The 16,212-nt window shown below is 35.7% G+C and overlaps 1 protein-coding gene across 12 annotated transcripts in view; it reads left to right on the top strand.

The window, feature by feature from the left end:
• The window catches only part of ADGRL3 (adhesion G protein-coupled receptor L3), an 861,986-nt gene that overhangs the window by 722,955 nt on the left and 122,819 nt on the right, over positions 1 to 16,212 (top strand). For all 12 annotated transcript variants that reach the window (XM_067035741.1, XM_067035740.1, XM_067035734.1 and 9 more), the window contains 4 exons: positions 1,820 to 2,003; positions 2,941 to 3,063; positions 8,091 to 8,299; positions 8,996 to 9,172. In XM_067035741.1, coding sequence (XP_066891842.1) covers positions 1,820 to 2,003; positions 2,941 to 3,063; positions 8,091 to 8,299; positions 8,996 to 9,172 — 693 coding nt within the window. The remainder of the gene's footprint in view (positions 1 to 1,819; positions 2,004 to 2,940; positions 3,064 to 8,090; positions 8,300 to 8,995; positions 9,173 to 16,212) is intronic.

Below are 16,212 nucleotides of genomic sequence, written 5' to 3'. Positions count from 1 at the left end.
CCTCCTTTTGCATTTTTTAAATTTAAAACATTAAAAGCAATAAAGAGCAGAACAGAAACATTGCATTATTCCCAAAAACTTTTCCCTGAGGTAAGGTTTAAATTAATCAATGTAAGATTATTCACTAACGTTAAAATGACTGCTCCATAAAGCACAGGCATAATTTCTGTTTCATATGGGGTTTTCAGAGCATTTCTAATGAATTCAGAGGATCATCTAATCCCAGAAAGAATACTTCCTTACACTCAAGAGGTCAGTGTCCTCTGTTTGGCATCAGAAAAATACCTAAACTTTTTTTTGTTTGATTTCTAGCTGGCACCTCCTTTTTTTGGCATATCCTGTTGGCATCACCCCATAGAGAACTTCCTGAAAAGCAGATCAGATTGTTATGATCCAGAAATGCTTTTGTCTGGCTTCTAGGTCATGCTTTAAACCCAGAACAAGTGACAGTATGCTTAAGCATACTATGTGAAAATGACCAGTCATTAAACTCCAGAGGTTTTTTTTTTAAATGATGCAAAATACTCAAGTTGCAAGTAGAACTATTTTACATAAAAGTCCAGTGATGTTGATTTTTGGCCAGAACTTGGAATAACTGGGAAAAACATCAAGAAAAACAATTTTTATCAAAAGGCAAATTAGTTTTTGAAGCTGGTGTTAATTGGAAGCCAAGGTGTTTCATTATGAAGCTGAATTTTTAACAGTTGTTACTTAGTTACTATGAAAACACCAGCCAGAAGAAAACACTGCAGCTGTAATGGATATTTCTCCAGTCTTTCCCTGTCCCTCTGCCAACGTGTCAATAATGTGAGTCCTGTTTCTAAACACCTATGTGCTGCCTGGAAATTGCCTGTGCTGGCTGTTTATTCAACTTTATTTCCAGATTAGATGCATATTTGATAATCAACAGGTTCAAGGATGATCACTTTCAAACTGCCGGTGTTGTATTTTTCTGTTTTGCAATTCTCTATGTTTGAGTGAAACCTTAAGAAGACCCTATTGGAAGAACTGTCTTTTCTTGTAACCTGGAGTATTGAGCTAACCACAGGAAATATATAAATTGTAACTAGAAAGATGATTCTTTTGGATGAAGCAAAGAGAAACGTGGTGCCTTATCTCTATGTGTGAGTGTACCTACTGCTGTTTTTTTTTTTAAGGAAAAACACCTGAGGGCCATAGGTAGTAAGTTCCAACTGTTTGTTCCCCTCCCTAGTAATAAACAGCAGGAAGGTTTCTCTCCACACATAACACATCCAAAGCCCCTGGGAGTATGTATGCTTTGATATTTTCCCTATCCTGACATTTTACTAGCTGACTAAGAAAAAAATTGGTTTCCTCAGAGTCCTCAACCTATAGGCGACAGATTCTTGTATTGTCCTGTCTGTAGTCATCCTTTTGATTTCTGTTATATTTAGCATCTAGTTTTATGGTGATGTATAGAGAAAATCATTTTTTTGTGGTGATGTGATAAAAGTAGTAGTTTAAATTACTTGCGAACAGTTCACCAACCAAATAATTTAACTATGTAATTATAGTCTTATTGAAGCCTTTGCTATTGATTTTAAGAAGCAACCATGGATCTATTTGTTCTCCTTCAGAACAAAAGCAGCTTTTCCTGTTGCCTTGCAAAGTCTCAGCTAGGGTTTTACAGAGCAAAATAATGAATGCTTCCACTGCAGCATGTCACAGGGGAGGCTGGGACAATACTGAACTCATGCACACCACTGATCCTTACTTGCTGGGCAACATGTATGCCTGGATTTCTGACAGCCCTGTGGGTTCACTAGAGACCTCAGTCATTCTGTTCGTCCTTTCGTAGGCAATGGTCGAGACAGTTAACAACCTCCTCCAGCCACAAGCCTTGAATGCCTGGAGAGACCTGACTACAAGTGATCAACTACGTGCAGCCACCATGTTGCTTGACACTGTGGAGGAAAGTGCTTTTGTGCTGGCTGATAACCTTTTGAAGACTGACATCGTCAGGGAGAACACAGACAATATTCGTAAGTGGCCTTTGTTCTACAGAAGGGCCAGAGAGGGACAAGAAAAAACTATCATCTTGTTCAGCAGAAGAGGGAAAAGAAAAAAGTATCATCTATAGCGGACCAGATATCATGAGTGATACTTTATTTCAGTGGAGATAAGTTATCCTTTTTCTATAATTAGGAGGGTGTCACCTGTCATTAGTTTAGAAGTATCCTCATAATCATGTATGTATCCTCCTAAGGACATTCCAATATTGAATATATTAGCCTGAGATCACTTACAATGAGGTACGTGTATTTTTTTTTTCAGTTTTTAAGTATGTGTGTATCTATGTATGTACAGTAGTATTTAAAATTTTATCCTTATGGGTCACTTCAGTTATAATAAGAATGTCTCTGAATTATAAACTATAAAGAAGCCAGTCATTTACATGAAGGTGATAAAACAATTTTTGATAATTGTGTTATTGGCTCATAAAGAGTATAAATCTATTTTTAATGTGTCTAAGGATGTAGCTGACAGTTTTATTTCAGAAGATTTGATAAAGCTATTTCAAATTTATTACATTTAAAGATAAGTCAATATTGATATAATAGTACAGCTCTAGATTATAAAAGGCTTTTCACTTAATTCACAAAATAAAGATAACATTTTGAAGGTAAACTTATAGTCAATGACAATTGTAAGGATTTGAGCTTGAGTTTTAAAGTCTAGGCTTTGTAATTGATATCCTTGTATTCTTATCTACCTGATTTTAATAGCTTTTATTTGCATTATTTTGAAAAAATTAAAACACTAAAAAATCTTCTAAATAGAAGACTGAAGTACTATAAAGTATGGCAGACAGAACATTAATTCCAGTGTTTTGATTTCAGAAATATTTCAATAATTAGGAGATTATCTTAAATTTGTCATGTTTCTCAACGACCACTGATATCTCTTTGCCATTAATAGAATTGGAAGTTGCAAGGCTGAGCACTGAAGGAAACTTAGAAGACCTAAAGTTTCCAGAAAACATGGGTCATGGAAGCACTATCCAGCTCTCTGCAAATACTCTAAAACAAAATGGCCGAAATGGTAGGTTAGAATTTATTTATTAAGCTTGATGGAATTGAACTTGTCATTAATTCATTGCATCTTGGCTTCAAATTTTAGATCTGCTATCTAAAAGCTCTCCTCTCCTCTCGCTCCACTGTTCTCTTTCTTCACCTCCTCTTTCTTAGCTCCTGCACCAACAATATTGCAATAATATTTGCTCTACAAAATTCTCAATTAGATTTGGAAATTGTTGTTAATTTTGTAGAAAAATATCAGAAACTTGAATGTAAGGGAAATTAATAAACAACAAAATCCAGATGTTCTGACTTTTTTCCTTAAAAGGAGTAACTCTCACCGAGTTGACAGGATTTGTTTCTAAAATTTCAAATGGAAATTTTACTTGTAATTTTAAAATTATATGTGTTTTTTCTTTATTAACTTCTTTTTGAGGGTGTTTCTATGCTTTTTCTTTGCAAAGCATATAAAAAATATAAATGTAAGGAGATGCTTTTGGGGAATGGAACTGGTAGATGTAGATTGATTTAGTACTAGGTTATATTCATTGAATATGATTAAAATTAAATAAATAAATAATTGCACAGAGAAAGTATGTCTGAAGCCTCACTAATATTATTTTTTTTAAATTTTCTTTATTTATATTTTGACTGGGACTTCATTTCTGCACGTGGGCTTTCTCTAGTTGCAGTGAATGTGGGCTACTCTTTATTGCGGTGCATGGGCTTCTCATTGCAGTGGCTTCTCTTGTTGCGGAGCACAGGCTCTAGCTGTGCAGGCTTCAGTAGTCGTGGCTCACGGGCTCAGTAGTTGTGGTGCACAGGCTTAGTTTCTCCGCGGCATGTGGGATCTTCCCAGACCAGGGCTCGAACCCTTGTCCCCTGCATTGGCAGACAGATTCTTAACCACCGCGCCACTTTAGGGAAGTCACTAAAATTTTTTAAACATATTTTTTGCTAAGGAAGTGAGATCCTTTAACCTGTTAGGTGATAGGAAGATGACTTCAGGTTGTAGCAACCAACTGAAAGCTGATTTTTCATGTTACAAGGTAAATAGTTTTGAAAAAAGAAGAGACTTAAATAATATCAAGAAAAACAAATTATGTTTGTTGCCAGCAGAACAAAATTCTTTGTAAGTGTTGGAAATCTTATAAGACTGAATTTATAAATAGTACTATGTTGCTAAATTGACTATGTGAATTTTGAGGCAGCAATAAGATTTTCCTTTTTTTTTTTACTCTATTTATTTAAATTTTTGAATTTTATTTAATTTATTTTTTTATACAGCAGGTTCTTATTAGTCATCAATTCTATACACATGAGTGTGCAATAAGATTTTCTGTAGCGCGAAATCAGATTCCTGCATTAGCTTCCTAACTGGTTTCCCTTCTTTGACTCTTGCCCCACACACTATATCCTGTTGACAAAGTGTTCTTCCTGAAACATGGGTCTGACCAGTTCACGTCCATTTATGCTTAGAATGAAATCAAGTGACTTAACAGGCCTACCACGTGCTCCCTGGTCCACTTCCTTCCTGCCTCAGCTGTTTCACCTCACGTCTGCTTTTAGCATGCTCTCTGTGATCCAGACAGTCTAGTCTTGATTCTCTTTTTTAATTGAGATATAATTGATGTATAACCTTGTTTGTTTCAGCTGTACAACATAATGACTTGATATTTGTATATATTTTGAAATGATCACCACAATAAGTCTAGTTAACATCCATCACCATACATAGTTACATTTTTTTTTGAGAGGAAAACTTTTCGAACTTTTTGACAAACCCAATATTAACTATAGTCACCATGCCACAAATTACATCCCCATGACTTGTTTATTTTATAAATGGAAGTTTTTACATTTTACCTTCTTCACCCATTTGGCCTACTCCCACCCCTCACCTCTAACAACTAGCAGTCTGTTTTCTTTATTTTTTTTTTTTTGTTTTTAAGATTCCACATGTAAGTGAGATATTTATCTTTATCTGACTTATTTCACTTAGCATAATGCCCTCAAGGTCCATCCAGGTTATAGCAAATGGCAAAATTTCCCTTTTTATGGCTGAATAATATTCCATTCCCCATTTTCTATCTCTATGTATAATTATATATATAACATTTTCTTTATCCATTCATCCATCAGTAGACATTTAGGTTGTTTCCATGTCTTGGCTATTATAAATAAGTCTGCAATGAAAATGAGGGTGCATAGATTTTTTCAAGTCAGTGTTTTTGTTTGCTTCAGATAAATATGCAGAAGTAGAATTGCTGATCATATGGCAGTTCTATTTTTAATTTTTTGAGGAATCTCCATACTATTTTCCATAGTGGCTATATCAATTATATTTTTATTTACAGTGCACAGGGTTCCCTAATTCAGTCTTGATTCTATTCCTCGAACACACCAAGAGTGTTCCTTCATCACATGTTTGCATTTTCTTTCTTCTGGAATACATATTTCATATTTCTTTTATAGAAACTTCTCTATCATTCACTGCTCATTATAAATCTTAACGCTTCAGGAAAGCTTTCCTATCTCCTCAAAGGTGGACTACTCTTTCCCAATCACTATTTTCCCATTAGCCATTTTCTGCCAGCGCTTCTTCATAGCATTTATTTACTTACCATTATATGAAATTATATTATTATTAATTATTATTATTTTTAAGTTGCCTGCTTATTGTCTGACTCTTTCTCTAGGAGATGATCTCCATGAGAGCAAGAGCAAGACAGCTCCCTTCCTCCTCAAAAAAATGGAGAAAAAAATTTACTGTCTTTATTCACACTTGACTCTAAGATTCAGGGATAAGGACTGGGACTTCCTCGTCTTAGTTACCACAGTGGTCAGTGCAGTTCCTGTCTCTTGAGGATCCACCAAAATGAATTTATACTGAAAGTAAAACATAGGGCTTGACTTATTTTAAGAAAGGAAATGACAAAAAATTTTAAAAACATCCTAAAAGAAGGTTAACTTTACAGAGGGTTACTTGTAAAAGATTGCCATAAGGGAAAAAAAATAAGGTAGAAGGAGGTATGGAGATAGTGATCTTAAAAGAGCATGATAATTGAATTTTAAGACAGATAAAGATTTTTTTAAATTTTATTTTATGGAAGTATAGTTGATTTACAATACTGTGTTAATTTCTGCTGTACAGCAAAGTGATTCAGTTATACATATATACATTATTTTCATATTCTTTTCCATTATGGTTTATCACAGGATATTGAATATAGTTCCCTGTGCTGTACAGTAGGACCTTGTTTACCCATTCTATATATAATAGTTTGCATCTGCTAATCCCACACTCCCAATCCATCCCTCCCTCACATCCTCTCCCCCTTGGCAACCACAGGTAAAGATTTTGAATCTTTGTTTTGTTCTGTTTTGATTGTAATTGAGATATAATTTGCATAAAATAAAATGCACATATCTTCTGTTTAGCTTGATGAATTTGATAGTTGTACATTCCTCTGTGATACCACATAAATAAGATGAAAATCTCATGTATTACCCAGAAAATGTCCTGATACCTCTTTTCACTCTTCTCACCCCATCTCCCCACCTGATGAACTATTTTCTTCTCATTACAATTTCTAAAGACAAATTTTACCTGTTCTTAGACTTCATGTAACTGGAATCATACAGTATGTACTCTTTCTGTCTGTATTCTTTATCTCAGTATAGTATTTTTGTGATTCAGTCATGGTGCTCCATCTATCATTAGTTTGTTCTTTATTGATGTATAGTAACTCTATTATTTTAATAAGCCATAATTTATTTACTCTCCTATTGATAGATTTTTGAGTTGTTTCTAGTTTGGAGCTGTTGTGGATAAGGATGTTATAAACATTCTTACACAACTTTTTTTTCTTTGTGGATATATATTTTCATGTATCTAGGAAGGGTAGATATATGTTTAACTTTGTAAGAAATTGCCAAACATCTTTCCAGGTAGTTGAACCATTTTACACTCTCACCAGTAGTATGCAGACTTTCATTTGTTCCACACTTTTACTAACATTAGTGTGGCTAGTATTTTATAGTGTGGATTTCAGAGATCCTAGTGGGTATGAAATGGTATCTCAATATGATTTTAATTTTTATTTCCCTAATTACTAACGATGTTGTTTATTTTTATGTGTCTATTAGCTTTTTTAAAAATTAATTTATTTATATCCTTATTTTTGGCTGTGTGGGGTCTTTGTTGCTGCACGTGGTCTTTCTCTAGTTGTGGCGAGCAGGGGCTACTCTTCATTGCAGCGTGCGGGCTTCTTACTGCAGTGGCTTCTTGTTGCAGAGCACGGGCTCTAGGCGTGCAGGCTTTGGTAGTTGTGGCACACAGGCTTAGTTGCTCCATGGCATGTGGAATCTTCCCGGACCAGGGCTCGAACCCATGTCCCCTGAGTTCACAGGCGGATTCTTAACCAATGTGCCACCAGGGATGTCCCTTTTAGCTTTTTATATATATATTTTTTTAAAGTGTGTTTTTATGTCTTTTGCCATTTTAGTATGTTATTTATAATTTTACTGTTGAGTAGCAGAAATGCTTTATATATTTGAGTCATATGTATATATATATTTCCTAGTTTGTGGCTTTCCTATTCATTTTCTTAATGCTGTATTTTGATAGGCACAAAGTTTCAATTTTGATAAAGTTTAGTTTACCATTTTTTATTTTATGGTTAGTGTTTTTTGAGTCCTATCCAAGGCATCTTTGACTTCCCAAGATCACAAAGATATCCTAAATTTTGTTCCAGAGGCTCTCTGCTTCTGATTTCTATATTTAGGACTGTGATCCATCTTGAATTAAGTTCTGAGTATGGAATGAGTTAGGGATTGAGGTTCATTTTTTTTAATACTGATACATAGTTGTTTCAGTATCATTTGACTTTCCTCATTAATGACTTGGCACTTTGGTTGAAATGAATATCTGAATTTTGTTGTGAATATATATATTATACAGACTTGATTACAATCTAATTAGAACTCTCTAATTTAAGTGGGATGTACAAGCTAATCAGTTTCTTCCCAATTTATATGTACTTATTTTAGGAGAGATCAGAGTGGCCTTTGTCCTATATAACAACTTGGGTCCTTATTTGTCCACGGAGAATGCCAGCATGAAGTTGGGAACAGAGGCTATGTCCACCAATCATTCTGTTATCGTCAATTCCCCAGTTATTACAGCAGCAATAAACAAAGAATTCAGTAATAAGGTTTATTTGGCTGATCCTGTGGTGTTCACTGTTAAACACATCAAGGTAAAAAAATGGCATGTGAAGTTTTTTATCCACATTATCTATATTTGTTATAACAAGAGCATGAAATGTCTTAATTTTCTTTTTCTTTTTCCCTATTTTTTGACATATAGCAATTCATTGTCTATGAAATGATTAGTTATCTTTTTTCCAAAATGAGGGAGGAGGATAATTCTTGTATATGTATATACTTAAGGTAACAACATTCATAGATGAATTTATAAATGCTTCTCTATAATTAAAAAGAGCTAGTAATATGTTCAGTGGAACTCAGCATAGCTCAACTGATGTTACAAGTAGTTATGTCTTTGTGTGTAGATATATTTTTATGTATATGCAAAGATTGTATTGTAAATTTAACAAAGATTTTTTAAAAACATGCTATCAGAAATTCATTGTATAGAGCAATTCTTTGCTTTGCAGTATAAATTAACTGATGTGATTCTGAGACAATGATACAAGTATTCCTTCAATATTACTTTTGAAAAATGAATTCACCTCTAATCAGGGTGAATAAATAACAACATATATTCAAATTTGCTTAGAATTGGTAAGCCCCACTTAATATGAAAACTCTGGTAGACGTCTCCACAAAAATTGAAACATAATGTGAAGTGGTGTTAAATGTAAAGAAAATGCCTACCTAATTTACATGATCAAAAAGTAGTTATTGGTTTTATTGATGTTTTTTTCCTGTAGCAGTCTGAGGAAAACTTCAATCCTAACTGTTCATTTTGGAGCTATTCCAAGCGCACAATGACAGGTTATTGGTCAACCCAAGGCTGTCGGCTCCTGACAACAAATAAGACACATACTACATGCTCTTGTAACCACCTAACCAATTTTGCAGTACTGATGGCACATGTGGAAGTTAAGGTAAGATACATACCATAAAATTAAAATGGCTTAGCATACAGTTAAGACACTAACTATAAAAAGTCGTAACTCCATGTCCAACTTGAGTGTGTTTCTACTTTCACAGTAATTCTATTCAAGAAATCTCTGTTGTTCAAACCGTATCCTATCCATGAGTCAAAGAACCCTTTTTTTCTATTATCAATATAGTTCGTAACATTGAAATTTGCTTATAAAATAAAACTTTGGGCTTCCCTGGTGGCGCAGTGGTTGAGAATCTGCCTGCCGATGCAGGAGACACGGGTTCGTGCCCCGGTCTGGGAAGATCCCACATGCCGCGGAGCGGCTGGGCCCGTGAGCCATGGCCGCTGGGCCTGCGCGTCCGGAGCCTGTGCTCCGCAACGGGAGAGGCCACAACAGTAGAGGCCCGCATACCACAAAAAAAAAATTTTGCTAAGAAAATTTCCCCTGTTCTTCCCTGCTTTTATTTTGTGTGAGTAAATATCAAACCATATCCTCATGAACAGGGCAAGGTAGGACCCCAGCACCAGAGGCCAGTGTGATAGGGTTAGAAAGCTGGGATCTGGTAGGCTGAAGACCAAGGAGCCGTGCATGGGATTAAATACTCTCCAAATGAGTCTTAGGAAAATAGCTGTTAAACACAGTACACAAAGCATTGTAATACATAGAGCCTGGCAAATTCTAACATAATGTAATTGTTCTGTCCATTCAAGAAGACACTATTCTAAGGAAAAATCTAGGTGATAGGTTGTTTCCAAAATCAGAAACGTGGCTAACTTGGCTGCATCAGTCTCTTGCCAGGTGACTGGTTGTCTTGGAAAGCAGGAAGAGGATTTAGATTTCAGATATACTTAGGACATAAAAATACAAAGGGATTATTAGCTTGGTTATAGAAATTGATAGATGGTTTAGTAACAAGAAATTATATACTTGTGAATTCTCATTTTCCTGATGTCAATAAAAATAGAGGAAGTGTCACTGTCCAATACATTTTAAAACATGAAAACCATGGCAAAGGTTTTATCCACCTGATACCATTTATCCAATAATTTCATCCAAAATTTTCTTTGACGCTGTTGAATTTAGAGATGATGCAGGTATCTTAGAGGGAGACCAAATCCAAGCCCACTTAGGACCTTAGGAATAAATTACCTTAGCTGTGTCAACACAGTCAAGTTTGCTCTTTAAAGGATTACAAACCATAATTTGTCAGAGCTTCACGCATTGAGCAAGCTTAGTAAGATTGGCTACACTAACAAATGTTAGGTTTAAACCTTGAATGTATTCGTATGGCTCTAGGATTCTATCTTTTCAGTTTAGGGAATAAATTCAAACACAGAAAAATGGATCATATTTCAAGCAACCACAAAAAATAATTTTTTGCTCAGTTCATTGCATGACAATCTGTACCCAGTCCATTACACAAGAATCTCGACAGTGACCATTACTGTGTGTCAGCAAGAGATAAAAATAGATGGAAATCAATATTTTCCTTTGACAGTCAGTCATAGAGTAAGCATGCCCTGGGTTTCTTGTATCACAATCTCTTGCAATTGCCTGGGTCATTCCCATCTTGATCACACAACATGATTTTGGCACTTGAAAAATGAAAAACAAGCAGAATGATCATCCCTGGAAGTCCAACAGGAAGCAAACCAACCAAACTTACATTAGACTAATGTCTAAAAATGAATGCTAATTTATTCATGCACAGTGAGATATGCAGCAGCCAGTTAGAACAGATATTTGTTCTTGCTAGTTATCACTTCCTAACTCCACAGGAAAATCTATAAAGGAAACAAAATTATATTCAAGAACTTTGCTTGATGAGAGCAAGAAGAGTTAGCTGAGTAGTCTTGTTGCTATTGCTATTAAGCTGTGGTGCCCTAATGCGTGGGTCTTCACCCCAGGGTTGTACCTGTGTACTGAGTTGCCTTTTCTATCATCTGTGTTACCTCTGCTATTCATTCAGTACTTCCTTCATTTTTTTTTTACTAACAATTTTCAAACACCTGAGTAAAGGTATTGACATGTTGCCTGCTACACCATAGGCTGCCAAAAAATGTTAACTTCCTCCTGATTTGCCAGAGATATCACTAGATTCCAGCATTCTGGTGAAGCTTCTGGCCCTCGTGGAACTTGCATTTTTGAGGGGAAAGAAAGGGCAGAGAAGTGAAGCTGCAGTCATAAATGTGATAAGTCTTATAATTGAGGCCCACACTGTGATTTAGGGACACAGAGGGGGATCGTCTATCTAAGGCAGGACTGGTCAGAGAGGGCTTATCAAAAAAGTGATCTTCTCTGAAGGATGAGTGGGATGAATTTAGTAAGGTAACCTGTGAAGAATTTGTATCAAGCACATTCCTGGAAGATTTTCTTCACTTTGCTTTGGGTACACCATTCTCTCTTGCTTCTTTCCTTCCTCAGCAGCTGGTCCTTTTTAGCTTCCTTTGCTTGTTCCTCTTCATATCCACAGCCTCTTGTTCTTGCTCTGGCCTGGAGCGTAATCCTAGATGTAGTCTAGGCACTATCCATTCTTTCTCTGTAGTTGATCTGATATGTCCATATGGCTGTAAACATCATCTCATGATTCCCAGACTTCTATCTCCATTTCTTAACTCCAGACTCCTAGATTCAACAGTTAACTTGATATATCCACCTAGATTTCTAATAAGGGTCACAATTCTAGAACTACACTTTTGGTGTTTTCCCATCTGTCCTTTCCTTCTTAGTAAATGGTTACTCTGTTCTTCCAGGTGCTCCAGCCCTAAATCATACACCATCTTTGATTTGTTTCTTTTCACTCACACTGCACACGCAATCTCATGTGCATATCCTGCCAGATCTAGCATCTGACAATTTAGCATCTTCATTGCTACCACCTGGATTCCAGCCCTTATCCTCTCTCCTCTGCTCTTTTGTTACAGCCCTTTAATTGGTCTCCTTGCTTTATTTCTTGTCCTCCTTAAATTTATTCTCAACGTAATTGCCAGAGGGATACTCTTAAAATGTGAGTCACTCTTCTGACTCATTCTCAAAAAGCCATACTGTAATCCCTTTAAAATGCAGATCAAATACTTCACACCTTTGATCCAACCTGAATAACTTCTTATCTCAATAAAAGTAAAGTCCCAAATCCTGACCCCTTTAGCAACTCTTGACCTACTCGCCTACTACTCTTCCCCTTGCTCACTTGGCTTCCTTGCCTTTCCACAAACGCATCAGGTTTGCTCAGGTTAGACTTAAAGTTTCCCTTCTCCTACCCTTCACCCACCAGATAGCCACAAGGTCAGCTTTCTCATCTCCTTCAAGTCTTTGTTCCAGTGTCGGCTGCTCAAAGAGGCTTTCCCTGTCCACCCTTTTAAAATTTCAGATTACCCCACCCCCACAAAATACTGTGGGAAATAAGGCAAAACAGGTCCCTGGCCTCAGTCAATTTATACTTTATCAACGGAGAGAAGTATTCAAGATGGTTTTTGAATGGGGTGCTCAGAGAGGTTTCATAGCTAGGTTAATTTGAGCAGATAAAAGAAGGAAAGGGATGCCCCAAGGTGGCAGTGTCGCCAAAACCTGGCCTCAGTGCACCGGCACCAAGTTGAACCTCGGAGACTGAGTTTTGGGTGAAGTAGAAAGGAATAGCTTTATTCTTTTGCCAGGGAGAGGGGGCCACAGTGGACTAATGCCCTCAAAAGTGTGTGTCCCCACCTGGGGGTGGGGTGGTAAGGAGTCTTATAGTAATGGTTCAAGGGGCAGTGTTGCTGATAAGGATCAGAGTGCATGCAGGGCCTGCATTCCTTCAATCCAGAAATCATTTGGCATCTGGTGATCTTGTGATAGGCTTCTGTGGTTCTGGAGGTTATGGAACTGTGACCTTCTCTCTGCAATGAAGAATGCTTCATCAAGTAGTTAACATCCTCCATTTGGTGGGGTTTTAGTTCTACAGAAGAGCTCAAAGACATAGTTATATGTATCTCTTGAGGAGGAACCAGGATCCTGCTCCAAGTTGTCACTATTGTTTCTTGACTGCTTCTCCCTTGTCTCTGCATCCCCTCCCTTTCCTGATTAGCAACTGTTTGAGCCTGCCCTTTGGAACTCAGGGGAATGTCATGGAGGTTGAATGAAGCCTATTTCTCCTACAAACAAGAAATGGGGAGCACAGAAAGAATTTTGTGCCTAGGAGCCCCACAGGATCCTGCTCAGTTTCAGGAACACAGCTGACTAATTTCTTTCGAGTTTTCTCTACTTCTCTTGTCTAAGGAAACATTTGATTGTCTTCTCTTTTAGATCCAAAAGTAATAATTATGGAAATTTATGTAATTTTATATTGAACTGTGGTAGTATGCATGGCATTTTAAAAACTTTTCCATTATTGGAATCACCTGCAGGTTTATTTGTCTGTTGTTCAGTAGAATGTTGAATACACTAAATTCAAATGTCTGTCTCTTCTCATACCAGTGATTCTCTTTGTGAACACTCTTTGTGGGAGGAGTATTTTAGTTTGCAGGATCATAAGTTTCAAACTAATTGACTAATTAACATTTCTACTATGGTTTTGTAGAGCTCAGTAACAAATGCTTTAGAAAATGGGCTGACAATTTATATCACCTGTAGCTTTTTCCTCTACCCAAATTATAATTCTTTGGGGATAATAAAAAAAAAAAAGTCTCCCTACTCATTTCTGTCAGTTCAACTTGACATTGATTTTTATTATCTTTAAAAGGCTTCACTTTCCTTAGTTAGATGCTTGCATCTCTCTCTTTCTCCCTCTCTTTTCTTTTGAGCTTAGTATATCCTATTGCCCCTACCCCAACTTTACCCCAGTCCAGCTATAGGCATTATTTTGCTATTTAAAATCATTGTGTTTCTTTTTAAATTTAGTATTGATTTAAAACGACAATTTGGAAATTTTTAACTTCATACCATGGATTCTGTGTGTCAGATATTTTATAACTACACTTTTTCTAGGTTAGAAGAAAATACACTCTAAGGTTCTGCAGTTGCATATGAAGAAAAGTACTTGCTTTTCAAAAAGTATTTTTACTTTTTTAAAGTTCAAAAGAAAAGTTAATTTAAGAGTTAAAAAATGATTTTATTAGTGAAAAATAAAATGTTTAATGTATGATGCTAAAGGTTGTACACTTCCATTCCCCAATTTTTATGTTCATTTTGTATTTTGCCATCTATAGTGCAGTGGGATTGAGGTGAAGGTAGAGATTAAAAATTATAAATATTACATAGTACTTTAAACAATGTATTTATTTAGAGGAGAAAAAACTAGATAACTCATAAGTTGAATACCCTCCAAATATGTAAAATTCCATGAAAACAAAATGGTTTCAAAAATGATCAAAAATGTAAGATTTTATTATATTATCTTAAATATTAACTCTATCAAAAAAATCGACAACCTCTTAGAACTAAGAACTATTCTTGGACCTTCTCATCAAAGAGTTTTATAATGACATGTTTCCTTCCTAGATTTATTAAAATCTGAAATTATTTGTTTGCTGTTTTATTTTCTGCCTCCTCCACTGGACCCAAGCTCAGTGTTAGGAGCAGGGACCTGAAAGAACTGAGAATGAGTCTTGCAGATCATCTGGGGAAAGACTCTTCCAGGCAGATGGAACAAGAACAAGAACCTGAAGCAGGGGTGATTCTGTGTTTCTGATGAACTGCAAGGAGAACAGTGTAGCTGGAGTGGAAAGAAAAATTATTTTATTACTTATTTTCTCCACTCTTTTTATAGAACTTTTATAGAAAAGTTGAAAGAGTGTTACAATAAGCACTCATATACCCCTTTCTCTGAATTCATATTTAAATTTTGACACACTTGACTGTCACTCTTCTGTGTATGTACATGCATATATATTTTGCTGTATTATTTGACTCTTTGAAAGTAAATAGCTGATTTTATAATATTTACTTCCTAAATCTTCCAGCAAATAGGTTTCAAGAACATGCTCTACCATTAAAACACATAAGAAATTTAACTTTGACTAAATATTATCATCTACTATATAATTCATATACAGATTTTCTAATTATCCTGATAATGTCCTTTACAGCCATTGTATTTCCACTTAGGGCCTAATCAAAGATCACAGTACCTTTAGTTGTGACATTTCTTTGCTCTTCTTTAGAAGTATCCCTGCCTGTTTTTGTCTTTCATGAAAATGACACTTTACAGAATGCAGGCCATTTGTCCTGTAGAATGTTTCACAATCTCAATCTTTCTGATTGTTTTCTCATAATTAGATCCATGTTAAACATTTTTGGCAAAAATACCCTGTAGGAGGTGCAGTATCCTTCCCATTGTATCAGGAAGCCCCTTATTGGAGTTACTAAGTTTGATCATTTTGTTAAAGTTACATTGTACAGGAACATTGAAATTTTTGTAATTAAGAGGAACATGTGGAAACATATCTGGAAAGTTTGTTTTATTAATCTCAATTTCTTTCATTGTAATCTGTTAAGTCTACCCTTTACTTGTTCCTCAAATAGTTAAGTACTGTCTTTGTGACAGGCAAAGTTTATGATCTAATTAGTAATACAGATAAGGAATCAGCATAATCTGTATCTTATAGGAAACCCCTTATTGTTGTGGTAGAGACTGCTGTAGGAACACATGGGGAAAAGCCTTAACTTGACCTTGAGAGGTCAGAGAAGATGCTCTAGATGAAATGACATAACTTTAAGCAAAATGAGAGCAACAGGCTTGAAGTAACATGAAGTAAGGCTGGATTTTTGTGGTTTTGAAGTGTATATTTTCAGTAAAATTTATATGCGAGAGTATTAATTACACTCTGATTGTTTTTATTTCTGAGTTGTAGTAGAATTTTTAAGCAGAAAGAGACATGCCGTCTTCTCATATGCACACTAGATCCTTACCCTTACAATTTTCAGGTTCTTTATCATCTTCAGTAAATAAGCATGGCTAAAAATAGCAGCTGGAGATGCATCTGCTATTCTAGTGAGAAATATAGGTAATAAAGTTTATGGAGATTGCAAAAAGTAGAGATCTGGTTAGGACTTAACTCTCA

Source organism: Kogia breviceps, chromosome 6 (assembly GCF_026419965.1).
Source record: "Kogia breviceps isolate mKogBre1 chromosome 6, mKogBre1 haplotype 1, whole genome shotgun sequence".
In the NCBI taxonomy this organism is placed as follows: domain Eukaryota; kingdom Metazoa; phylum Chordata; class Mammalia; order Artiodactyla; family Physeteridae; genus Kogia; species Kogia breviceps.
This window is presented reverse-complemented; position numbering and strand designations above follow the sequence as displayed.